Genomic DNA, 27,032 nt, shown 5'->3' on the forward strand with positions numbered 1-27,032 from the left:
TCACCTGTTTCTGGATAATAGTTTGAGGCAGTTAACTAGAATTTTATTTTTGGGGAGAGGGTGCAGAAAGAGGCTTGCCACTTTGACTTAGGATTAATGGCACGATTAAGGAAGTTTTGTTTTTTAAGAGAGGCTTGCCATTCAGACTTAAAATTAGTGAAGAGAGCCTCCCACCCCTCTTCTAAAAAAAAAAAAAAGAATGAATAGAATTTATCTCTTTTAGCAAAGAAAATGGTTAACTGCCTTAAAATTCTACTCAGTTCGACAATAGCTCAGAAATGAGAAATCTTTGCCAAGAACTTTGTAGCTAATTCTACCCTTTGCGACCAAGGCCGCCAACCCCCAATATTTCCTCCTGTATCACTATGTAATATACAAATATCTGTTTGTGATGTTGCCAAGCTAATCAAAAACCTTGATTCCAGTAAAGCAACCAGCCCTGACGGTATTCCAATTATAGTGCTCAAAAAACTTCAACCAGAACTAGCGCCCATACTTACAAAACCGTTTAAACGTTGTCTTAAGGAGAATTGCTTCCCATCACCCTGGAAAATCTCATCAGTATGCCCTGTATTTAAGAATTCAGGTGATCGCTCATCTCCCTCTCAGTACAGGCCAATAAGTCTCCTGTGTGTCATGAGTAAGTTGCTGGAATCTGTGTTAAATAGAGAAGTAATCAACCATCCCAGCAAAAATAACCTTAGTGACGCACAATATGGTTTCCGTTCTGCTAGATCTACAGCAGATGTGCTTACAGTTATATCTCATAGCGAATCGCTCGGCAGAGGCAACTTTTCTAGGGCAATTGCTCTTGACATATCAAAGGCCTTTGGTAGAGTATGGCATAAAGGTTTACTTCACAAGATCTCCAGCTATGGTATAGCTGGAAATGTCTTCTCAATTATTAAATCATTTCTCTCTGATAGGTTCATGGGAGTGGTGGTTGATGGGCGGAAGTCAGAGGCTCACAATATTAATGCTGGAGTCTGTCAGGGTTCCATCCTGGGCCCAACTCTCTTCCTGATTTACATTAATGATCTTCCAAATCACATCCTTACATCATTCATAGACATTTATGCTGATAACACTACTATCTATGGTAGCACATCTAAGACCGTAAACGACCAAGTTCTGTCTGATTCTCTCTCCTCTGATCTTGAGCATGTGATACAATGAGGAAAGGAGTGGCTGGTTACTTTTAATGCATCTAAAACCAAACTTCTATCTCATCAACATCAACGTTCTGATCCCCCATCTGGCATCAATTGAAATGAATAGCTCTCGTCTTGAGGAGGCCTCATGTTTTGACAAGCTTCTAGGCTTGACCTTTACTCCTGATCTGAAATAGAACACGTACATTAAATCTGTTGCCAAGGCCGCTGGAAAAATGGTGGGATCCTTCTATCGATCCAATAGATATCTCACTGCTGATGCAATTCTCTATCTATATAAGAGCCAGGTACGTCGAACGATGGAGTACTGTTACCACATTTGGGCAGGAGCTGCTAGAAAGGACTTGTCATGCCTTGATAGAGTTCAAAATAGACTTCGTAGCCTCGTAGGAGATGTCCTTTTCTCTTCTCTGCAACCTCTATCTTACAGAAGAGATGTTGCAAGTTTGTCTCTGCTTTTTCGTTATTTTCATGGCAAGTGCTCGACTGAGCTTCAGTCTATGATCCCCCCCTCGCCAAACTTTCACAAGAAACACTCGTCTAGTTGAAAACACTATCAATAATTCTCCCCACTCTTTATCTGTGCCTAAACCTAAATGTAGATTCCATGAAAAAGCTTCTTTCTTAGAACTGCACGCCTGTGGAATTGTCTTCCGTTTTCCGGCTGACTACAATATGGTTGTCTTCAAGTCTAACGTAAATAAGTTCTTGATGAGCCGTTCCACAAATGTACCAAATTTCTATTACTAACAATTGCTATATTGTTCAATTGACTACTGTACACTCTTAAACCCTTATCCTCTAGTGGTCTCTGGGCCTTGATAAGTGGTGATGCCTATGTAAAATAAATTTTTTTTTAAAGTCATTTTACATTAAATTTATATGCAAAACTGATTCTCCGCTCTAAATTTTAAATTAATTGTTCTATTTTTTTTTTTTTTTTTTCTGACAATTTTTTCAGAGTGTTCACGTGCAATCACAAAAAAAAAATAAAAATAAAAGTAGAATTTCATTTTTTGGGACTGGGAAGGGAAGTGTAACTGAAAATATTGATCCACAAATTTACCAATTTCATTCTACCCAGAAATTATTTTCTTATTCATCAACTTAAACCTTGTCTCCTTGAAATTTATCAGCTATGTATGCCAACGTTGCAGAAAAATCATATTAAGACAAATCAAATTAAAAATTTCAGCATCCAAATCTGATTCTGGTATCCATTAAACTCGGCAAACAAATTGGTTCTTGTCCAGAATTCCCCCTATATTACGAAAACAAAAATGGAGGTAAATCTGTATGATGTACATACTTGTGTCGAAACAAAAATATCATATTCCAAAAATTACGTAAATTGGTCAAGTAGTTATATTTTTATAAAGAAAATCATTCTTGAATGATTAAATGGGAATTCGTATGCATTATAACTTAAATCTCATAAGTTTTGAATTACTTTCCAGAGTTATCTCCCTTGTTTGAGTTTTTTTTTAAAATGGCAAGTGAGACAGTCACTTCTCTGATACTTATAAAATTTGATTTTCTTATTTAAAAATAAAACTACTTGATCAATTTATGTAATTTTTGGTTTGGAATATGAACTTTTCATTTTGTCATGGGTACCCAGCCGTAAAATATGCTTAAATATGATATTTTGATATATGCAGATTCATATTTATTATTATATTATATTGAACCCAATATATAGTAATGATTTGAAAAGTTAAAAAAAAAACTAACTCGTGCACTACCACTGAGAATCAAAACCAAAATGTTTAGCTTACAATTTACTTTTTCCTTTAACCTTAATGCCTGAACTTTGAAGGCATGTTTTCTGCAAAGCTAAAAATTAAAACATGAACCACTAGCTATTACATTACACATGCATATTCGTAATGCTGTTGTCTGACCTTCACTTTGCAAATTCCATTTCTTTAATTTTCACACTTTTGCACCAATTTTTCCCGGCTAAAACCCAAATATAAAGTTTTGGATGCGTTTGAATACTCTATAAAGTTTCATGTCTGTAGACCAAAAACTGACAGAAGTTTGGTAGGCAAATTTTTTTAAACAAACAAATACGCATCCATAAATATATATAGAAAGAGGTTTGTGTTTACTATGACCTTTTTACACAAATATTACGCAAGTATAAATCATGTAGAATATCTGCATGAATATAATTACGCGTAATAGTTAACTAAAGATGATCGTCTGATAAGAAAACCAAAAAATCAATAGGGAATTAAAATAAATGTTTAAAAGAATATACAAATTAACTAGATTTTTGCAGATGAATGCAATTCCACGACCCATATATAAGAAAGTTTATTTTCTTTTTAAATAAATAGAAAAAAAGGGTTTTAATATGAGTATCAATACTAAAAAAACTCAAATTTATAGGAGTATAGATATGTTTAGCAGTTAGACCAGGTTGTATACTGATGTAAACATTCTTGTGATAGTTTTCTGAGCCTTACTATTTCTATCCTGGCATATGACAAATTGGAAGTGGATATTTTGTTTTTTGATACCATCACTAAAAGATTGTCTTACAGGATTAACAGACTCCTTTTTTTTTCTTTTTTTTTTTTTTTCTTGGTTTTTCATCATACCTTATACATACCTTCATGCTTAAATACATAGATGACCTAGTATTCCCAAATCGCCGTCCATTTGGTACTGGCCGAGCTCAGTATTGCTCAACTTTAGTGATCTACTGAGAACCAGTGTTTCAATGTGATTATTCTCTATATTAGTTTTTACAATAAGGTGTTTTGAAATAGTGTTGTGTAGCATTTTTAGGACTTCCCCACTAATCTTAATATTAATCTCAGAACCTTAAGATTTATTTAAAAATGAAAATAATAGAAATTATTTATTAGAACTTGTAAGTTTAATAAACCAGTACAACACAACTTTTTAATATATATAAATAAACATTATGTTAATTTATTCATATTTCATTTTATTTTTCTTGCTAAAGTCCATAAGCTGCATAAGTAATTTTTATTCATTTATCTTTTTACATTTCGTTTTGAGGTAGAGGTGAAGTGAAACAAATTGAAGTGCTTGCAAAAAATAAGAAATAAAATAAAATAAAAACCAAAACAAACAAACAAACAAAAAAAAACGATGAAACTATAGGACATTCATATTTTTCAAAAACATTTTTTTAAATCTGTAGAAGCTAGATGGGTCTGAATTTTATGACCTACAAATGTATTTGACAATATTATTACATTGTTAATTATATTCAAACTATTACCGTTTTATTTATTGCTGATAGATTTTGTACTAAATTGTCACCAGACCAGGATTTCCTTTTATTCTAAATATTTCAGTAAGTATCATAGCAATTGAAATTGTTGAATTATAGGATACAGAAAAAAAAGGTGCGTCATTTAGAGAAATAGACTCATTTCACAAATAAAGAGAACAAAACAAAAACAATTAATGATGGTAGTTAATCGCTATGTTGTAATAACAATTGGCTACAATTAGGTGACTAAATGATTTGATGGATATAGAAAGTATATCCCCAAATAATATGTATAGATGGTGACATTTCCTCACTTTAAGAGTTTATATGAATGAAAACAAGCAAAACGGATTGGAAGAAAAGGTTATTGAATTATCACATCATGATATTTTACTTTTTGTAGGGATTTCTTAAAGTTTATGACCAAAAACTGAAACAATTGCTGAAATGAGAATAAAAAACATTGAAGAAAATTCTGCTCAAATACCGGAGGAAATGTTGCAGGACGTTTGTAGGTCAATTTCTTGCTTATATGAAAAGTGTATTGAGAAAAACTGGTTGGGGTTCATTTTATGAATATTCTGAAATTATTACAAGCAACTTTTGTCATTATTAAAAGCTAATATATATATGATTAATTGGATTCCCAAAATTTTTAAATGTATATTCTTTTTCTATTTCTATCAATTTTATTTACAAATTAAAATCAATAAATTGAACAAGTTATAATAATTCAAAGGGTGGATACATTATTTTAGAATACACAATCTACAGGGCAGAATGGTAAAATTGTCGCCCTAAAGAAAACAACACTACAGCTTTATTTTAAAACTTTTATTGAAAAATTCAATTCAGGTAACTTGATTACGTAGTAGAGCCGACATCCATTCAATGTAGCCGCCTTCAGCTTCAGTCACCACCTCAATATGGGTCTGGAACTGAGAGCATGCCTTTTCCAGCAGAATGTGAAACTTTTGGCGTAATATAATTTTTGTATAATCTTGAACAATAATTAAAAACATATTAATTTAAAAACAGGAACATAAAAAATAATTAAATTAAAAAATGATAAAAATTGATACAAACGTTCAGAATAGGAATGTATGGATGCACGTCTGAGGGGGGAAAAAAAGAAGAAATCTGACACCCCTACCTCCTTTTACTATCATGACTTCATTTTGAAACAGCATTTCGATTGGCTGAAATTTTGGGCCTCCTTATAATCTTGTTTACAAAATTTTAGTTTGTTGTGTTTTTGGCAAACAGTAAATTACTTGCTTTTTGAGGGCTAATTAAGTTATTTTTGCACAAACAAGGTGTTTTTTGTTTTTTTTTTATTTAATTTAATATCTTAGAAAGTGTCACATTTTTTGCAAGCAAGGAAATTATTAAAATCTTGCATATAAAAATTATGCGAAATCTGTCATTTAAAAAAAGTAGAAATATTTTTGCTATTATAATTTTTGTGTGTGTGAAAATTCAAAAATTCAATGAGATGCATCTGAGTAAAGTTGGATTGTATATCAGCTGAAACGTTACAAAAATAATAACTAAGATGAGAATAGTAATTTGAATAATGCAAATAATTATAATTTTCTTGAGTTGGATGTATCCTGATGATGTGTTGTAGTTGTATATTTAATTCATAACTCAGCCAATTTAAAAAATTTGTTAATGTCTCATTTTTCATGTTTTTGGGTCAAAATGCTCAAATATAGAAATTTAGACCCAGACCACCTAAAAATTATGCAATGTTTGTGTTTTGGATTTAAATGCACCCTCCTTGGTTATAACTTTCACGCAGGGGCCTCACTAGCATCTCTATCTTAACCCAAACCTGAGATATCACATTTAATGTGTTTTGGGGCCAAAATGACAAAGACGAAAATTCGGATGCAGACTCCCAAATAATGAGGCAATTTTTATTTTATTTTTTTATTTTTGTTTTTTCTACGCTGTATTCTTTAGCTTTCAAACAAATCCTCACTCAATGTCATAGCATATTTTTTGTTGATTTATGCCCAGCTTACCAAAAAAGTGTATTCTGGGCCTACTGTATACTGTTTAAAATTCTTTCTTTCTTTTCAGGCTTATCATTCAAGTATTCCCCACACCCACACTGTGGGTAACATGGCTTTGCTACCCATTAGAACGCAGTACAAAGGACCAGCTCCTAAAGGATGTGAGTTTTTTTTAGTTTCTTCAGGTTTTTAAGTTTTCAGGTAATGGTTACTTGTTTGGTTTGAAATGGAAATCAGAATGCATATTTATAAAAATAATAGCCTGGGTGCCCGGCATTGCCCGGGTGTTTGGTAGTGTGTGTTGAGCAAAAAAAGAAAAGAAAAAAAAAGTGGTAGTAGGCAGGCAGGCTCGAACTCGTACTACAAAGGAGGAAAAGAATATGAAAAAAAAAAGTGACGTCTTTGCCATTGTGTCCATCGCTAAACCGGAAGTGGCGAAGGTTTAAATTAAGGCTAGTCAATCGAAAAGAGGGGATGACTTTTGAAAATATCGGCAAAAAATCCGACCCCTCCCTGTAGAAAACTACCCAGTTGAGAGTGAAGTAATTAATGTTTTTAGTCAATTTTTCGATATTCGTCGTCTAAAGGGTCGAGCTTCAAAATGATACTGATCTCGTGAAAATCCATCACCTCTGTTCAAAGTTTTAGGCAGACATACAAATATATATAAATACATACATTTAAACAGACACGTGAGATTTATATTATAGACTAGCGGAGGTACCCAGGTGTTTTGAGGTGTGTGTGCTCTTAAATCAAAAAGAAACACGGTGGGGTGGGGTGGGGGTAAAAAATGTTTTGGTAATTAGGTAGAATCGAACACGAAGCCTTGAGGCGAAGTTGGAAAATAAAATGTGAAAAAAACATGACACGTTAACCGATCGGCCAGCAAGAATGAGTTACTGAAAGAAGTTTGAATTTATTTAATTAAGAGAATTGACAGGTGCCCGCACTAAATGACGTCAAGTAGAAGTCCTAGAGTTAACATTTTGTGCGAGCGTTACAATGATGACATGAGCAATAGCTATTCAGCAGTTAACATTTTCTGCGGGACAGTTTTTAATGAGGTCAATAACTCGGTTTGTTTGTTTTTACTCAACTTTGGGGAAAACCAGCTCCCCGTTTATTTGGGGAGTGTCCAGACGAAAGTAATTGTTTGATATCATGCTAAAAAAGCCGACATTGACCAAACGTTTACATCGCTTTCCGGGAAGTGCCGATTCGAATCTAGCTTCACTTTTTTTATACTGAAAAGTGAAAGATACACGCAACGATCTAAAATTCTGGAAAAAATAGCGCGTGAAAGTCAAGAAAATTAAATACACACGCGACCCTCGTTCGTATCTCTTAGATATTATCATTTAGACGTGATATAAAAAGTTTTAAGAAGGAATGAGCCGACCGAGAAGTCCAGCGAAAAAAACCTTTTACAGACAAACACAAAAAGCGAACATACATACACACATTTTCACTTTTATATTTATAGATATCTTTCAATCTGTGCTTCTAGCAATGAAAATGTTGAAGGCGTGATAGACAAAAGAAAATACCATGAGATGCGGATGAAAATGTTATTTGAAACATAAGACAAACCAGCAAATGGAAGCCTCTTATGGTTGGACACACCTAAGATGTGTCCATTCAATCTGCTTTTAATGATAAAAATCATTAAAGCATGGCGGACAAAAGAAAGTACCGTGAAAGATGGATAAAAATGATGCTTCAAGCATAAGTGCGGCATGCCAATTGATGGGCAACGACTTGCACTTAAATGCATGTCGAATAATATGCATCCATTTAATCTGAATATTATTTACAAACAAGTGAAGTCTGCTTGGCTAGACAATGAGATAGGTTTTGTAAATGTCATATACAAGGGGCGTTTGAAAAGTAATGCTTCCTATTTTTTTTATTCTACCCAAATTAATCAGAGGAGATTGCAAATCCACCACCATCCATAGCCTTGAGCCCTTGGAGAGGTATAAGCCATCCACAACTTTGTAGATGCTTTTGTAGCGAGGAGTTCTTTTTTGGGAGTGAAGGTGCTGGCCCCACGCCCAGTTTTCCCAGAAGGTACATACAGCGCCTAGCTTTCCCAAATGTTCACCCACCTTCTACTGGCCAGATTCAGCATTGCTTAACTTCGGTAATCTGGTGAGAACTGGTGTGTCAACATGATTGTGCAAATTGTATTGTTATAATGACCGAGCTTATGCATTCATGACCTGCAAGTTTCATCTATCTGTTGCAGATATTGACAATGTGAGACTCTAAGAAATCAATCCATCATGAATGTACATCAGAAGCAGAGGTACATCATTGAATTCCGCCATGCAAATTGACTCAATCAACATTCATCAGCATCTGTTGAACGTATACAAAGCTGATGCAGTTAATGCCAGTTAGGAGATGGGTTCGTTGATTTCAGGATGGTGACAGAAATGCAAATGACAAAGCGTGCTCTGAATACCCATGCACAGTCGTCACCCCATCCCCAGCAAAAGTGCGTTAAGAATGGGGGTGATTATGTAGAAAAATAAATTATGAAAGTTGCTTGTTTTAATGGTACCACTCTTGTCTTTGTAGCTCTTCAACTTTTTTTTTAATTAAAAAATAGGAGGCCTTACTTTTGCAATTACCCTCACATATAAAGTAAAGGCAGTTTTCCTCCATTTCTTTGATGTTAATAGGTTTTTTAAACAAGAAGAACATACTTAAAACTGTTCAATTAGTCAATTTTGACAAATATTGAACTGTGTTCTTAAAAATAAATTCATTCCCGATTGATTTCATCAAATTTTATCTTTAGTCCCATTAACAGATTTTGTTTTACAGTAATACTTTGAGATATGAATGCACTATATGATTTTTTTTTAAATACGATGATACATTGTATTTATATTTACACCCTAAGATACAATTTTTTAAGATATGATTTTAAAAATTGCACGACATCAAAAAATTAAGGAACATAAAGCAAAAATATAAGACAAAATGCAAAGCAAAAAAAATGTATGTGTTTGTGTGTATTGTAGAGTAGGCTATACTATTTCAGCTTTTCTTATTTCTGCCTCCTCCTCTTCGAAACATTCGCAAAAATCTGAACAAGTCTGTTAATTTATATTTGTTTCTGCCGTTAAAAAGTTTGATTTAAACAATTTTATTTAAAAGTTTTTATAAAAATATGTATTTTTTAATAGACAGGAGAGATCAGCATCCGAAATTCTCAGTTATATTGTTGGTTTTTAATGTTTTGTAATTAATATAGATCTTTTTTAATTAATTTATTTATTATTATAATTATTATTATTATTATTAGTTTTATTAAAAAGTTCTGTGAATATATTAAAAAAACGCACTCAGAAAGACACCTATTTATTTAAATGTATTTTGTTTAAATATGTTCGTTTTGTTACTTACATTAAAAAGTTTTGTGTAAATAGAAAAAAGTTTTTTTTTAAAACCCTTAAGTTTTGTAAATATTTAATATTAAAAAATGTTTTAATATATATTTTTTCTTTTAAATCTTAAAAAGTTTTGTAAATATATTTTTTAAAAAATCTTGCTCGCGAAATTTGACTGCGTCTGCTATCTGACATGGTTACAAACAACCAATGCCATGTAGTCGATGTCAAGATCGAACCACCAGTGTCACTTAAAATGTGCACCAGTTGTTGTCTTCTTCTACAGTGTCTCTATTCTTTACTTGGTTCGTTTTTGAATAGCTGAAAAACAAAAACAAAAAAAAAAAATTAATTTCTTAGTAAAACTTCAAAATTTGGAAAGAATTCAGAAGTAATTTAAACTGGCTTTAACATTTTTGGTAAAGATTGAAATTTTTAGGAGTTATTTACACTGAATAATTGTATAGAGATAGAAACAATATTATCTTAATAAAATTATAGTTTTATAACAATTTGATTCAATTAATTATTTAATGATACCATAATTATTAAATTTAACTTATAAAATCCTATTTTTTATCTTTTTACTTAAATAATATGGTAAAACAAAACCGAAAAAATAATGAATGTAAAGACTCTCAAGCAACACCAGATAAGTATGGCTAGTGTATGGTTGTCCATTGAATCTGATGATGGTGTTTTTTTAACACCGAGCTGGCTCTGCAGCCCCAACCATAGTCTTGAACAGTGGGGACACTGAAAGTCTGTTGTTGTGATCACTGCTGAGGCTGCTCTGTGGTGTCCCTCTCTGGCAGCAGTGAGTTTCTGACATCGGGCCTCTTCAAAGTTGGCAGCAGCTTTCTAAACTGCGCCTTGCCATTTTAGTTTGCAATGGCATAACCCTCCATGATTATTCACTTTATTATAAACTCCTCCCCTGTGATGGGTACGTACACCAGTAAAGATTTTTCTGTAGTTTTGTTTGTTTGACAGGTAAGATTGTCTACGGAAAAATGATAGTATTTTTTTTGCTAATATTACTTGAATTCTTGGGATTAATTCTCATTTCAAGCATTGTTTACACAATGTTTCACCCATGTAACCTCTAACCTTCTTCAGTTGTAACTTGTCAAGCTTAGGAATTTGTATGGAATTTTGAACGGATTTCTTTATTTAATCCACGGGAGTAGTATGCTCTTGTTTTGTCAGCCATGACTGGGTAGAAGTCCTAAGTAATTTGTAATTGTATTCTGAGTAATGCTCACACAGAACCTTGGAGTAATGGTAACATTCAGTTGTAATTGATAATTGTAATCCTTTTGAATAGTGCTCAAGATAAAAAAAAGGAGTCCGAATAATCCAAATAATATCAATCCTCATCTTCAACATGCGAAAATGTAACAGCTTTTTTAATGTTGAATTTGGAATGTAAATGTGCAATATAAAATTTTATTTAAATAGAAATAATTTATAAAGTTGTAAATACATAAAAATTATATTGATAAAACTTTTATTTAATAAAAATCTTTTCTTTTTTTTCCTCTTTTTTTATTGTCTGTCTTTTTTTTTTTTCTGTCATTATTACTTTTAATTTTGTAAAAAAAAATTTTATTTAAAATTCATATTTCCATGATAAAGCGTATTTACATATTTTGGTGTCTTCCTCATTTCACATGTTGCTATTTTCATGGCATTTCACCTGTTTGTACGCTTTTTATAAAATATAAATGTAGCCTTTAAAAAAAACAAAAAACAAACTTAGTATGAAAAAGTATTTGTGTTAATAAAACTTTGAAGACTGGTAATATTTATTTTGCTGAAATGCATAATATTTTGCAGGTGAAAAAGCAGATATAATTGATGAAGCCATTTACTACTTCCGAGCAAATATTTTCTTCAGAAACTATGAAATTAAGGTAAGCATTCACTTGATATCTTTTAAGGAAAGAAGTTTTAGATAAAAGATAAAGACTTTGATAAGATGAAGTAAATAATAAGGTATTACAATAGTGTTTGGAAAATCAATGGCATAACTTCAGAATTATGTTTTATATGTATAAAGAAAACTCCTTGTGTGAATGTTGCTTTTGTAATAACACTCTATTACTAATTTTTATTTATTTATTTTTTGTTGTCTGTTTCTTTTTTTTATCTGCTCTTTGTGCTCATCATATTCATTTACATGATGATGATTGGGTCTTTTGTGCTGTTTATTAAAGATGTCCTTGTGATCATGAGGCTGAGATCTTCTGAACCCCATGGTTTTTATATTTGTTTGATGTGATTATTTTAGTTTTGTTCATGTATGCAACAACACCAGACATTGGCTTATTTTACCCGTGATCCTGTCACAGGAATAGCATTTAACTATCCTTTTCGCTATTTTTAAAAATTTTCTTTTATTTCTATTGGTTGTAGGGACCAGATATTCACCTGCTATTTCAGAGACTCAAACCAAGAGATCTTTTTAGTATTCTAACTCTCCCTTTAAGTGCAATTGTTTGAATCCTTGTTGGACTTTGTTCACCAGTTATTTTTTTTTTATTGCTTTTAAGTTCTTTTTTGTGATGAACTTCAACTGAAAAAGTTATTGAGCAAAATTAAAACACCAGTGAAAACTGCATTATTTTTTTCAAATGTTAAAAATGTACATGTGAAGACATCAAGCAGGTGGCAGAATTTGCAATTTGGTATATATTCATTAATTCATATTCCTCTAATCCAGAATTTTTACAGAACATATTAGCAGCAGGTAGTCAGGATGAAGTGTGATATTCCTTTATTCTGTGAAAGGGAGCAATTGTTATTTAAATTTAAAACCTAATGTATTATGTACATAATAGTGAGAAGAAAAAAAAAATGAAATGATTTTGGTGATTTAACCAAAATTATTTTTAAAAAAATTTATGGTGAATGTGATGGGAGTGGATATTAGTATGAGACTAAAAATGGCTGAAACTTTCTTTTTGAAATTGTTATTTGGGAGAAACAACTAACCTGGAGAAAATGTAAGTAATTTTGAAAGTTGTAATGAATGCATATTTTATGGAAATGCATATGAGGGCTTGGGCTAGGTGGCTGGTTGAACAGATTAGCATGTGAAGGTTCTGGTTCTAAATCTATTAAGTCTGAAGGCAGATGGGGGAAAATCGATTTTACTTTGTTATATAGATTTATCTGAAATCATTTACTTCACTTTGTTTGATTTTTAAATTTCTTGATTTTATTTTTACATTGTAGAGCGAGAGTGATCGTACCTTGATTTACATTACACTTTACATCACAGAATGCTTAAAAAAGCTTCAGAGGGTGAGTACCAATCATCATAGTCATTTTCATTTCTTATCAGCATACTATTGTGAATAACTTTCAACTTTTATGTTATCATTTCACTTGTGCTGTCCGCCAGGATCAGGCCATCATAAACTGATGCCCTCCATTTCTGAAGCAGTATACTGTGTAGCTTTGGGTTATTGGCATCAATGTGGAACATTTCAGATGACTGACTACAGCTTGATGTAGCCGTATCAATTGAAACCTTTTGTATGATGCAATTTCTTATGGAAGACTTTACAGTCAGACTGGCAGTTTTCTCAATCCAATGCACTGCTGCCATAACTGTGCAGTGCATCAGATGGAGAAAACTCTGTCTCACTGTAAAGGCTTCCATGATATGTGTTTCCACCTGTCTGTCCCATAAATACTTGATACGATGCAACAGATGAAAATGAAGTGGTGAAAGGAATAGAATAGAGGGATGAATTAAACACAAAGGTCTCATAATCTGAAGACTGTGAATTTAATCTTCATACAGGAAAATATATTTCCTTTTCAATCGTAAAACAAATCATGAATTCGACTAAACAATATTCTAGAAATAACCACTGATAGAAATAGTACATCATTTTGAATATAAGGATTAAATTTTGTTTATTTATTTTTTTTTTTTTTGTTAGTAGTTTATTTGATATAAAAATATAACATTTCTCTTTGTCATTTTTTACTGAAAAATTGAGTAATAATTATAGTTGATTAGTAATCATGAACATTTCCGTTAAGTTTAATTTTGATAATGTAACTATATGTGAGTAAGACCCAAAACTGCCTCATATATCTTTGAGTAAGTTGCTCATATCAAAATCATCAATCCTAACTTTTTCTTTGTTTTATCTTGCTGCCATTGCCCCCCCCTTTTTCCTCAGGTGTGAAAGTGGAGGAAAAAGAAAAAAGTATGACAAAAGACAAGAGGTAAATAATTTTGATAGGTAAATAAAGGTATAGAAAATGGTGGAAATACAATATAGAGGGAGTTGTTCACCAGGGTAGACAAAAGAACCTGAATGAGATTGTTAGTCAGGCTGTGGCAAACAAAAGAAGCAGAGATATATTTAGAGTTAGTTTTAGGATTGGCAATGACTTTTACAATGGGAGCTGTTTGCGGACAATCTGAGATTTGTGACATTCAGTGGTAGTACAGTTGTGAGCTTGACACTGTTAAACACAGGTTGTGGCTCGGAGTATATCAATGAGATGAGTTGATGATAATTGATGAACTCAGCCTCAACAGAAAAACTAAGATATGGATGTTAGCGTTTAGAGATTAGTTTCTCAAGATGGTGTCACACATGCACCCAAAGCACAACTGATATCCACAAAAATTTTTCCTCTTGTTTTATTTTATTTTTTATACTTGTGAGCTAGTGCATACCCTCAGCAATTTCCAATGTGTGAGAGACGCCAACACAAACTGAACGAGAAAAATAAAATAAATCAACAGCACACAATATTGGGGTTGTCAATTGTTATCGAATTGAGACCATGTCTTAAACCATATTTCTCAAACATATCAACTACTTAAGATTCAACCAAACTTTGGGTGACACAAAATTGTGTCTAGTGATGAGACTCCAGTTTGAAGGAATGTGGAATCTCATCTTAGTTATTACTTCCAAGCCCATTCTGACCCATAATTATAGTATCTATCATTGGGACAAATCTTTCATTTTCAGACATTTCCTTTGTAAAATAAATGTCTACCAAACAAATCTATCTAAAACCCATTTATATACAAAACATATTTACAGCATGAATAAAATTTAAGATATTAAGAACTTAAAGCTTAAAATTTGTTACCAAAACAACGGGATTCAATATCAAATAATATGAAAAAGGGTTGATGTTTTTTTTTCTGCTGTAAAACAAAACAAATCAATCAACAAAAATTATCTCCCTTGTTTTAAAGTTTGATTTGCTTCAAGGAAAGATAACTGGATTTTTCTGAAAAGAAAGCTTTAGTATGACGTTTAAAATTGCCTTCAGATTTTAAAAAATGTAGGAATAAATTTTATTTTTAATTATGATTACAAAGCTATTTTTACCTGTCAACTTTACTTGTATGAAATATCTGCATATAAATGCAAATTTTAGAAAAAGTATTATTAACCATGATTAAGAATATACTTTTATTTATACTTATTCTTTATTTCCATTTTGTCCTGATAACTCTAGAAAGGCATTCTGAGTAGTTGAGATTAAAATATTTAATCAAAATCATGTTTAAAAAATAAAGAAAAAAATTTTATCATGTATGTACATGTGATGAAAAGAAAATATTGTACACTAAAAATTGTGGAAATTGATCAAGAATTTAAAATTTTCTATGAATTTTATATTCAAAAGATTTTTTTATCCAATGCCACCATTCTCCCCATATTAAAAATGCCTTTCTAAACTCTCACAAAAAATGGAATTATTTGGAATTATCTCCCTTGTCCTGTAAAAACGGTGTCGAGAGATCAATTGTTGAGCCATAAAATTTGCTTTTATTTTATTTAAAATAAAACTACCTTTACATTCAATCGCAGGTACATATACAATAAAAATCTTTCTTTATTTTTTGTATTTCATGGGGAGAGGAGTATGGTCTTCAACCCCCCCCTCCTTTTTGGGACGTTAGTTACCTTACCATAGACTAAAATGTTCAACATATTATTTTTATTATAATTTCATGCTAGACAAAGTATTTAATATAGCCATGTTTTTTAAACACTGGGAGGTAGGAAAGGGGCATGCAGGGTTTAAGTTCTGTCAGAGCAATTGCATCACTCTAGAAAGATATGAATCCATATATCTTCCCTCCAGCTATGAGTTTAATAGTAGGGACTAGACTAGACTCTCTAGCCTAGGTTAGGAGAAGGAAACTTTTAAAATAATACCCATTTTTGTGTTGATCTTAGAATTGTTTTCCATAGAAATTTTAGACATGGGATCAGTCCATCTTTAGAACTTTAATCGATAATATGCTACAGCATTAAAAGAGATATATAGAAATATTCATCAGAGGGTAAACCTTTTGTTTCTCACACTGTTTCCTTGTATATGTACCAATTTAATGTTTTATTTTTATTATTTATACGAAAAATTATTTCTTCATGAAAATAATTATGCATAAATACAAATAAAATTCCCCAAATCAAATTTTCATATAAGTTTTTTGGTAACTTTTGAGAATCACTTTAAATGGGTGGGTTTATTATTTTTACTGTCTTGAGAATGATTTTGGTATCAAAAGCATCACAAATAAGTAGTAAGGTTCCCCCTCCCCCCCTCCGCCCCTGAAACTAATGATTCATTTTACTGATTAAAAATGCATAAGGATAAATGGGTTAGAGCATAGTTTGGAGACTAGAGTGATTCTATAAAAATCACTTTTTACTGCTTTTGCCCCTTTCTATTATTCTGTTTTTAATGATTAAATTCTGATAAACAACTTTTAGTATCGTGACGAATTTGAGTTGCAATTATTTCTGAACTTGACTTCATTTTTTTTCTTTTTTCAGTGTACTTCTAAAAATGCTGCTCAGAAGGAAATGTACACTTTGGCTTTAAAGAATTATCCAATTCCTGGTGACTCAGCATTTCCTCTGAATGCCCTTTATGCAAAACCACAAAAAGGAACCGAAGAAGGTAAAACATTTAACATTCTTTATAAAAATAATACAACTAACCATATATTATTTTAAATAAACTAATAAATGTAAAGCATAATGATCTAAATAACGTTTTTTTTTTTATATATGCAATAATATATCTAATATATAAAATTATGACAGTCGGATTTTGAAAGTTGTGTAACAGAGTAGTTGACCTGTATTTAGCAGCAGCAAATGATCGTGCTGCAAGTTGACGTCACAGTGGAAAAAGAAAAGCAGAGAGATCAAAAGGACACGTGTGTGGCAAGCAGTGGAAAAGCATGTGTGCAGCGACAGTGACAAACCATGTGGGTGACCAGAGGATTTGGAAGCAGAAGTCAGCGTGAGAGGAACTTTTAAAATAGGATGCAATCAACTTTGAACAAAAAAAAATGGTCAGACGACCGTGTGCGGTTCAGTGAGCTGCAGAAAAAGTAGTGAAAAGAAAGATTTTATAAACCCGCATGGCAGGACAACGAGGCAAAATCTGGTTGATCTGAGAAATTTGAAATGGGCATGGCGACAGAACAAGCAGACATGGCAATGTGGGAGTAGAAAAAGCATGTGGTTGACACAGTAGACTTTTGTTAACTCCATGATGAACTAAAAGACTTTTAAAGAAAGTGAAGTACTATGAATAAATGTCTTCTATTTCAACTAAGAAAAAAGACAAATCAAATTTCTTTTTTATTCCTTTGCAAATGTCTTTGCATGCAGTGTGTGGGCCTCTGTTGACATGTAACTTCAACATTACAGTTGGGCCTACGTAGCATTTTAAATTAAAAAATCAAAATTTTATTCTGACTAGCCAATTTTCTTTTGTTATTGTACTATGTTATTGGAAATTAATATACTTTGTAAGTTATTTAAAAAAAAATGCTTAATCTGGTTTGGCAGTTTGCTAATATGGAGATTTTCTTCAGTATTGTTTTCAATTGTGCTAGACCTCCTTTTGCCACCAGATTTCTCCTTACCACTATTGCTTTAGAAAAGATGCTGTTAGGGATTGCACAACCCTTACTTTACTAAAGATTCCTTATGTAGGTTTTTATCTTCACATATAATAATATAGACGCAATTATTCCCCTCTAGAAAATGACAGAATAGGAAAAGAAACATTGGAATCACACATTAATCCAAAATGGCCATGCTACTTGCCAATACCTGATACATATTTTCCACTTTATTTATTTCTATATATATATATATATATATATATATATATATATATATATATATTAGTTAACAAAAAGAAAAACAAATTTCACTGCCTACACAGATTTTTTTCCTTCTCAAAATAAAATCACACCAATGATTTAATGACTGCCCTTTTGTTTAGATTGATTCATTGATTTTTCTTACATTTGGAGAGACAGAATAGAGAGAGAGAGAGAGAGAGAGAGAGAGAGAGAGAAAGTTGCTTTCTTTTTTATTGCTTGAGAGGAGAGGGAAGAAGCACACTTTTTTTTACCTTCTATGCCCATACTCTTTAAATATTAAATTTTTTTTTCATTATTTGGGGGAGGGGGGGGTTCATTTCTTAACTTATTGACCATTTCATAAAAACAAAACAAAAATACCTCAGTCTAGAAGGATTTCTCATTGAAATACACCAGGCCCAATGGCTTTATGGGTTCATTTCTTAACTTGCAGATCACTTTAGAAAAACAATGAAATTATCTCTCTATTTTTTTTCTATGTAGTGTTGTTATTATTTCACCGGCAACACTCGGCTTTATCAGGCTGTTGTCGTCATGCGCCAGAGAAATCCAAGCAGAATGCTGAGTTACGTCTGGTTCATTCAATGCATAAGTGCCTATTTTTTTAAAGCAGGAACAAATATACATTGGATAATTTTTTTAAAATTATCTCCTGCTCTAAAAAAATATAAACTAAATTAACGAATCCATACAATGACCAGGCACAAAATAAAATTTCTCTCAACAATGAAAAGAAAAAGTTAAATTTAATTTTTATGTCATCTTTTGTTTATTAAATGTGAGGTGAAATTACAGAATAGTTAACAAAGTCCCCCTTTCAAATGTTATGAATGTGTTTCTAAATCATAACATTTTAACATGATAAAGAAAAAAAATGATAAAAATGAAACAGACAACATCAGCTGAGATTGAACCGAAAAAGTTAATATCTCTAGTCCATCGTCTTATTCACAGAGCTAATTTCAGCAGTCAAGATGTTAGAAATTAATATATTTAACACTAGCGGTGGATACCCGGCATTGCCCGGGTTTTTAGATGCGTGTGTTGTTGGGGGTGGTAAAATGAAAACAAAGCAAAGTAATAACCCTGTTTAAATATTATAAAAACAAACAATGTTAAAACTATCAAGAAAAAATCTTGAAAAAAAAAACAATTAAAAAAAATGAACGTGATGCAATACAAACGGTCCGGCGGTGCCCGGGTGTTCGAATCATTGAGGCGAAAGCGCCTCCTCCCCACCAAAAAAATGTGATGAATTAGGTCAAATATTAATTCCGCATTGAACGAATTCTAAATGAATTTATTTGTTTTAATTCTAACTTAAGTGTAATGCAAGTGAATTCACGATATCGTTGCGTTGTAATAATAAACAGTAAAGAATTCTTTGCGTAAAAATAAATGTTTAGTTGCAAGCAATAGTTAATAAAGGTAGAGTTATATGTCAAGGTTAGAGTCGTTAAAACTGGAAGTAAAAACTGGTTAGTCCCGCACGTTGTGTCTTACACTAACTAAAAAAAAAAAAAGCAAAAAGAAAACAATAATAATAATCGCGTTTTCTTTTTATATTTTTTTATTTTTATTTTATTTAGGGTAAAAACAGAAAGCATAAATCAGGGAAAGAATATAAAAAAAAACCCAAAAAATGGCATAAATAACCTTGTATGATTCCAAACCAGTGTTTCCTCATACTGTTCCTTGTGAACGCATCCGATGCTGTGTAAATGGGTTGCGGGGATAGGAGGAATCTAATAGAGAGAAAAGATGTTGCAACTTCCATTGAATCTGATTTTGTCAGTGAACTCTCACCGGGAAAAATATAGGAATGTACGGTTATCGAGGAAGTGTAAGGGTAATAGGCCTATAGCACAACTCAGATTCTATGCTGCAGTTTGTGCACATTACATTTGCATGTAATGTCTTGATTTTTAATCCTATTAAGGTCAAACTCACACGGGGGGGGGAATGAGTTCATTTTATTTATATAGAGATAAGGAAAATTTGAAGACATCTATAGTAATTGTATAGTATGGGTTAGACCTCTATACCGCTATTTTTTAGCTAGTCTGAGACATCTGTGCATGTGCAAGGCAGATAGTGGCGATAAAGATACGATTTAATCATTCACCCCCAGCAGATTCTGCAACATTTCTACCCCAAGAAATTAATAATTTTTTTCTGAATTTGACAAATCATACATCCTAGACATCACCGGTGAAAACAGTAATAAGTTTGTGGGTCTTTGTCTAGTATTTTTTTTACTTTTAGTAAGATATGCACACACACACACACACACACACACACACAAATATATGCACAGACATTTATCCTTTATATAATAGATAACTTGAAAATGGAGATAGACCCCTTAAAAAATGCGTATATATTCTGAAACTACATTTGGAGTATTTGAATAAGTATATTTCATTTTGATCAAAAAGGAGTTATAACATTCTTGTAGAGTCTGTATTCGTACTTGACATCCACAAAAAAAAAAAATAGAAAATTTTATTTTATTTTATCTTAAAGCTTATAGAAATTAAAATAAAAATAAAAAATAAAAATATTAATAAGGAATTCAGGGTTAGAAGCAACTGTGCAGAGGAGTCCACATTCCTTCCTGCCGGTTTTGTTGGGAGGGAGGATATAAAGACTATAAATTTACCAAACTTTGTTTCGATAAATGTCACTGCATTTCCCTCCCACTTTATATCAATACTGGTAACATATTTTTATAAATTGAGTATTATTAATTTATTTTTATAGTTGTGAAAAATATCAATTCAAACTTGTGAAATTAACATTTTTTTTTTTTTTTTTTGGTTCTTGTCCAGATTTCTTCTATATTAAAAGACAAAAATAAAGAAAAATTTGTATTATATATGTACCCGTAATAAAACAAAACTATCATATTCCCAAAATAACTTTATATTGAGAGTGGTTTATATTTTTAAATGAGAAAATCAAATTTTATTAGTAATTGAGGACCGATTGTCTCGCATTGCTATTTTGAAAACAATCTCAAGAAACAAAGGGAGATAAATCAACATAATTTAAACTTAAACTATTTTTGTTATAATGCCTATGAATTCTTATTAATCTCTCAACAATGTTTAATTTTTTTTTAAATAAAACTTTATCAATACATGTGAATTTTGGAATATAATATTTTCTTTCCATGTTACGGGTATGTAAATCATACAGATTTTTTTTTTTTTTTTTTTAATATACAGGAAATTTTTTTAACATTTATATAATCAACATTTACATATTAATAGGATAGCGTGTGTGTTATTTATTTTGTGTGTCACACTTACATCTGAGTGACTGTCGTTTAATTCTTATGGACTTCCATTTCTTGTAATAAATAATTTTACCAAGAATTTTTCATAAGTTTTGGTTTCGATTATAGCTGAAGGAACTCAAGTTATATACATATATTTTATTCATAAGTTTTGGTTTTGATTCAATCTAATGCATCCAAGTCATATGGATATGCATTTTATTCTTGAAATCGCAACTTTAAAAAAATCGATAGAACATTAACTCTATAATAATATATACGAAATCTGCAAGAATTAAAATATTGTATTTAAGCGTACTTTATGACCGGGCTATGCCGAACATCCCCACTAGCTTAGGTAAATACTTTTGCAGTTGTAACACAGGAGCTACAATAATATAAGAGCGTCTACATTTATGATAAACATCTACAGAATACCAGCATCAATATATTACATATGAATGAGTCTCCTGCGGAACTTTCACAGGTTTCGCTAGTTTAAATTATTATACGATTATAGTTTTTGAAACATTGAAATTGAATCATTTATTTTCCTCCACTGCACCATTTTGTGAATTGAGAATAATTTTTTCTACTTGAAATGCATTTATGACTTTGATTAAAAGTGTAATTCTTAATTTTGTATTGGTTATTTTATTTTTAGAAACTATGCGCCAATATTTACAGCAAATTCGTCAAGAAACTGGATTGCGCATGTGTGACAAAGTTTTTGATCCAGAAACAGACAAATCAAGCAAGGTAAGCCAAATTCTAAATTGACAAAAAGTTAAAAATTAATATAAAATGATATGCATCTTTAATACAGGATGACCCAAAAAATCATTTTATGAAGCAAAGTATAGTATCTGTTCTGATATTACACTTTGTTTTCTGTTCCCTATCAGTAAAACATAAATCCTTCTAGAATGAGAAAATTTAAAATTTTTGTTTTTGTTGTCATATTTGGGCTGATGAATCTCTGTCCCATTTGAGGGTTCTTGATAACGTGCAGAAATGTATCTGTAATTTGATTGGTTCCACTCTTTTTGTCTTCTTTGCAACCTCTCTCTTGTAGACATCATATTGCTAGTCTCGGTCTTTTCTATAAATACTATCATAGAATGTGTTCTTCAGAATTGTATGGTCAATTCTCTGCTTCCTTTGTTCCAGCTTATTTGACTTGTTAGTCTAGTGGTCTCCATTAATTTGCAATTTTCATAGCTCATTATAATACAGCTTCCTATTTCAGTAGATTCTTTTCAAGCACTGCACGCTTGTGGAACTCTCTTCCTGCTGACTTTGCTCTTTTTACCTATAGTCTTGTTTTTTTTTTTTTTTTTTTTTTTTTTTTTTTTTTTTTTTTCTTTTCTTGTTTCTTTTTGTAGACTCAGGCCAATAGGCATCTCCTGTCTTTGTGATAATCATCATTTGTTCTTGTTTGCTCCTTACATCGTGGTTTCATACTGAAAAATGGAAACAAAACAAACAAAAAATGGCGGTATCAAAATGTCCTCTTGTTGATACAACGCATGAAAGTCTTTTTTCCTGTCTTTCCTCAACTTGCAATAAATCCTTGTATATTCGATATTATCTTCCACTGATCGTTCTCGTTCTAAGCTGTCAAAAAAAAACTCAACTCAACGCTCCTGCTTTAGAATTCGTCCTATTTAACAGTTACCAATTGTGTACATATGCAAATTAATGGCATACGTTCATCAACCTACAAAATTACTCTCGTCTTTTCTTCTTCTTTCCTACATTTTCTGTCATTTTACAGCCTAAGCAAACACGAGGTTGTTTGTGAGAGTAACAATTTCTATTACACTCACTCCTGATATCACTATCACATACATAGTAGGGAGATGGTGATCACTTTTGACATGTACTTCTACATAGAATTGGTGGTGTTACTTCCTCGTTCTCAGCTTCCTTATCACTACCGTCATCACCACTGGCACATTTCACAATTCCCTCTTCTGGTTCCGTAGGTAGCGTTTCTGAGCTCATCCAAAGGGACAGTTGAGGATCAGGATCATCCTTAAATTGTATGTTTTCTTCTTCATCGCTTTCTGAGGTAGAAGAGGTACAACAAGGGTGGTCATCTTTCACATGACACGGACATCATCGACCAACATAGTCTGAGGACATTGTTTTTTCTATTCGTTCACTGCCAAACTTTGTAGTGCACCAAGCATTTGTGGGTTTTACCCAAACACTATCTCCCACTTTATATGGTGTATCAACAACTCTAACCACTGATGGTGTGACATCTATCCCTTTTATACACTGTTCACAGCAGTAAATCCCATTGGCTGGCGCAAGTGATGGTGTGACATCGTCCTTGGGTATCACATTATACCAGCTTCTGGAATTGAACATTGTGTCCTGGCAGCAATTCTTTTGATAGTGCAGTGACACTGCTCCACTATGCCATTATCTTCAGGAAAATATGTACATCGGTAACACATTCTAACCTCCCCATTCGGTTGTGAATTTCCGAAATTCTTGATATCAAAATGCATTATCAGTCAAGATTTCTAGTGAGGGACCACATTAAAAAAAGATGGATCTTAATCGTCGCATAATGCTCAATGTATTCTGTCATGTCAACAGATGCCATATCGTGAAAATGTTCAGCCACAGTCTGTATTTAAAGATTTTCTCGCTCATAATCAAGTTAGTTTCCTCTTTTATTTCTCAAGAACAGCACATGTTCAGGATAACTCTGTCATCGGGAGGCGTTAAAACCCCTCGTCCTGATATTATGCGCAATGCACATGAACTTTAATTCCCATCATAGAAAATTACCACATCGAGCGAGAATTTAAATCTTCCGTTAAAACAATCTTATTTCGAACTATTGTTCTTAGGATATGCACACACACACACACACACACACACACACACACACACACATTTGCTTATATGATTTATGGAAAATAATCACATTAACTTTAAGCCAACGTGCGGCACTCTCATCATAAAAAATCAGTAATATCAAACCTGTGTGTGTATTATACACAAAAACCTTCATCTACTCAAACCTTTCATTATTGAACCTTTCCGCTAAAAAGACTTGTATGTCGAAACACTTTCTTTTAATAATTCTAACACATCAGAAGATGTTTCTTTTATGTAAATTCACTGACGACCATAGACGTGCAACATTTATTCATTCAGAAGAAATAAACTAGAGCCATAAAGTGAAAATTCAAATTGTGTCGGAGGAAGGAAAATTTTATCGATTCTGAGGACTTCTTAATTCCTCTTAACTCTAACTGTACTCCGACTCCAAAACCTTGCTTATAATCCAGTTTGTGTTCGTAATCTTTTGTTTTTATCTCCTGGATGACAAAACACGGCTTGCATAGAATAAGAGAAAATTATTCAGGAGACAAAAGCAGTGTTAAGCTAGTGCATGTTCATCACGCCTTTTCTCAATGCGAGCCTTATTTTCCAGGCTTTGTATTGAACACGTTCTCCCAACATGTATAATGAATCATGGATTCTTATTCTTGAAAGTGACATGTTAAACGGATTTGTGAGCTGAATGATGATGATGAATACTATGAGAGGATTGCATATCTTCACTCAAAAAAACAGTTGATCCAGAAAACAGCGAGATTTCACACTTAATAATTGATGTTTTTTACCAAAGGGGAAGCATTGCTGTTTTCAAACTCATGTAGTTCCTATACGACTTGAGAAGTTGATTGCAAATGCTGGCGCTCATATTGAATTCTAAAGAAAACCCTAAAGAAAAGTTTATTATCATTTATAATTATTAACATAATTGTATTTCAGCAAAAAATTATGACCACTTAATAATAGGGAGTTACTTTCTACTTGTATAATCCAAATAGAGCAATGTCATAGGCCTCTTTGGAACATCAATTCATCACAGTTCAGACCTTATTAGATGCACAGTATTTTGGTCTGTTTTTACCACATGCACAATATTTTGGCTGCACAAAAATGATACATGATGGATAAAAATGGACTGCATTTTTAAAATCAATGCCACAAAAATAGTTTTTAAACATTTAATAACATTGAGGCACGTTTTTTGGCTTGTGATTTTCCAAAATATCTTTTCTCTTATATTTTATGAACAAGTCATTTTCAGACCATCTGTGTAATAATTTTGTATTTTCATTTATTTTTCAGTGGTGGCTGTGTTTTGCCAAACGAAAGTTTATGGATAAGAGTCTTGCTGCTCCAGGACATTGAGCCAATCCCTATGTATGAAGAGTGAAAAGAGAAAAAAAGACTGAGAGAAATGAAGATGTTACGAACAAAAGCATTAAATCCCATCTTGTAATAATTTCCCCCTCTCTCATAAAAATTTATGACAGAACGAAAATAAGCAGAAATAAAAAGCAATATAATAAACTGCCATAATATATTTATATTCCTAACACTTCTTTCATTTTTTCTCATAAGCCAATTTTTTTTTTTTCCTTATATAGGGTGACCTCGATAAAAATGCCACCTATGTTAATAAAATTCACAATCTTTTCTGCAATCCAACCATATTTGGTATAAATAAATTTCAGTCTATGCCTGACTTGTCTGTTAGAGTTATGACTCTCAAACATTGTTTGTTTTATCACTATTTAATAATGATATGCACACTTAGATACGACGTGCAAAATTTTCAATAACTTTGACACACTTTCCTCTTGGAAATGTTCTGATTTTACAGTGATTGCTCTATTCAATTCAGGAATGGTTTGGGAATTGTTTTCACAGACATTATCTTATCTATAGTTTAACAGGTAAAAATCTGGAGTGTTAGGGTCCAGTAAGTGTGAAGTGCATTCAGGATTGCTCCTCCTACCAGTGAGTCGACCATACCTCTTACTAGCAATAAAACAAAGAATGTTTTACATTCATGAAAGGTTTGTAGAAAAATCAAGTAGGAAGTTACTGAGGGATTTTTTCAAACTTGAATAGATTCTTGATTTAAAAAAAAATTTTTTTATGGTAGCTTAACAGAATTTTAGCATAATATGATGAAGACAATGGAGATTTGTTTGCAAAATAAAAATAAAAATTCCACACAAATATACTTTATGTACCTGGGAGTATTCTTACGAGGGGTGTGCAATAAGTAATGCCCCTGACCCACTTCCAGTTGTCTGATCTAGCTGAAAATTTGCATGTGCATTGATTTATATCTCTACAGGTTATGTGGCAAATTACAGCTCAGAACTAGATTCTAGCTGATGGCACCTAAACCCTATTTATATATTTTTTTCTAAATTCAAAATCATTACTATACGAGGGGCGTGCAATAAGTAATGCCCCTGACCCATTTCCAGTTGTCTGATCTAGCTGAAATTTTGCACGTGCAATGATTTATATCTCTACGGGTTATGTGGAAAATTACAGCTCAGAACTAATTGTGGTTTTTGTTTTACAGGTGTTTGAACTGAGTCAAGTGTGAAATGGAGTCTGTTGAATGTCGAGCAGTGATCCAGTTTTTGTATTTGAAAGGACACACACCACAGGAGACTTTTGATGAAATGAAAGAAACTTATGGTGATAATGCCCCATCATATGACCTTTTAAAACGCTGGCATTGTGAATTCAAACATGGCCGGAAGTCTGTGGAAACAGCTCCCAAACCTGGTCGCCCCCCCCCTCCTCTGCCATTGATGAGGCATCTGCTGTCAAGTTGAGGCTGCCATTTTGAAAGATCGGCG

General features: G+C 32.2%; 1 protein-coding gene across 4 annotated transcripts in view; it reads left to right on the plus strand.

The window, feature by feature from the left end:
• LOC145262235 (actin-related protein 2/3 complex subunit 3-A-like) overlaps nucleotides 1–25,891 on the plus strand; it is a 28,998-nt gene extending 3,107 nt beyond the window's left edge. For 2 of the 4 annotated variants that reach the window (XM_080119815.1, XM_080119819.1), the window contains exons 2-7: nucleotides 6,517–6,610; nucleotides 11,693–11,769; nucleotides 13,094–13,162; nucleotides 16,693–16,819; nucleotides 21,989–22,083; nucleotides 25,492–25,891. In XM_080119815.1, the coding sequence (XP_079975941.1) occupies nucleotides 6,517–6,610; nucleotides 11,693–11,769; nucleotides 13,094–13,162; nucleotides 16,693–16,819; nucleotides 21,989–22,083; nucleotides 25,492–25,554 (525 nt within the window). In that variant the 3' untranslated portion in view covers nucleotides 25,555–25,891. Of the gene's footprint in view, nucleotides 1–4,584; nucleotides 4,940–6,516; nucleotides 6,611–11,692; nucleotides 11,770–13,093; nucleotides 13,163–16,692; nucleotides 16,820–21,988; nucleotides 22,084–25,491 lie in introns of those variants that run through there. The other 2 variants (XM_080119813.1, XM_080119824.1) reach the window with 2 other exon arrangements.
• Nucleotides 25,892–27,032: the final 1,141 nt, after the last annotated feature.

This window comes from Euprymna scolopes, chromosome 1 (assembly GCF_053919585.1).
Source record: "Euprymna scolopes isolate OS-2025 chromosome 1, ASM5391958v1, whole genome shotgun sequence".
Classification (NCBI taxonomy): Eukaryota; Metazoa; Mollusca; class Cephalopoda; order Sepiida; family Sepiolidae; genus Euprymna; species Euprymna scolopes.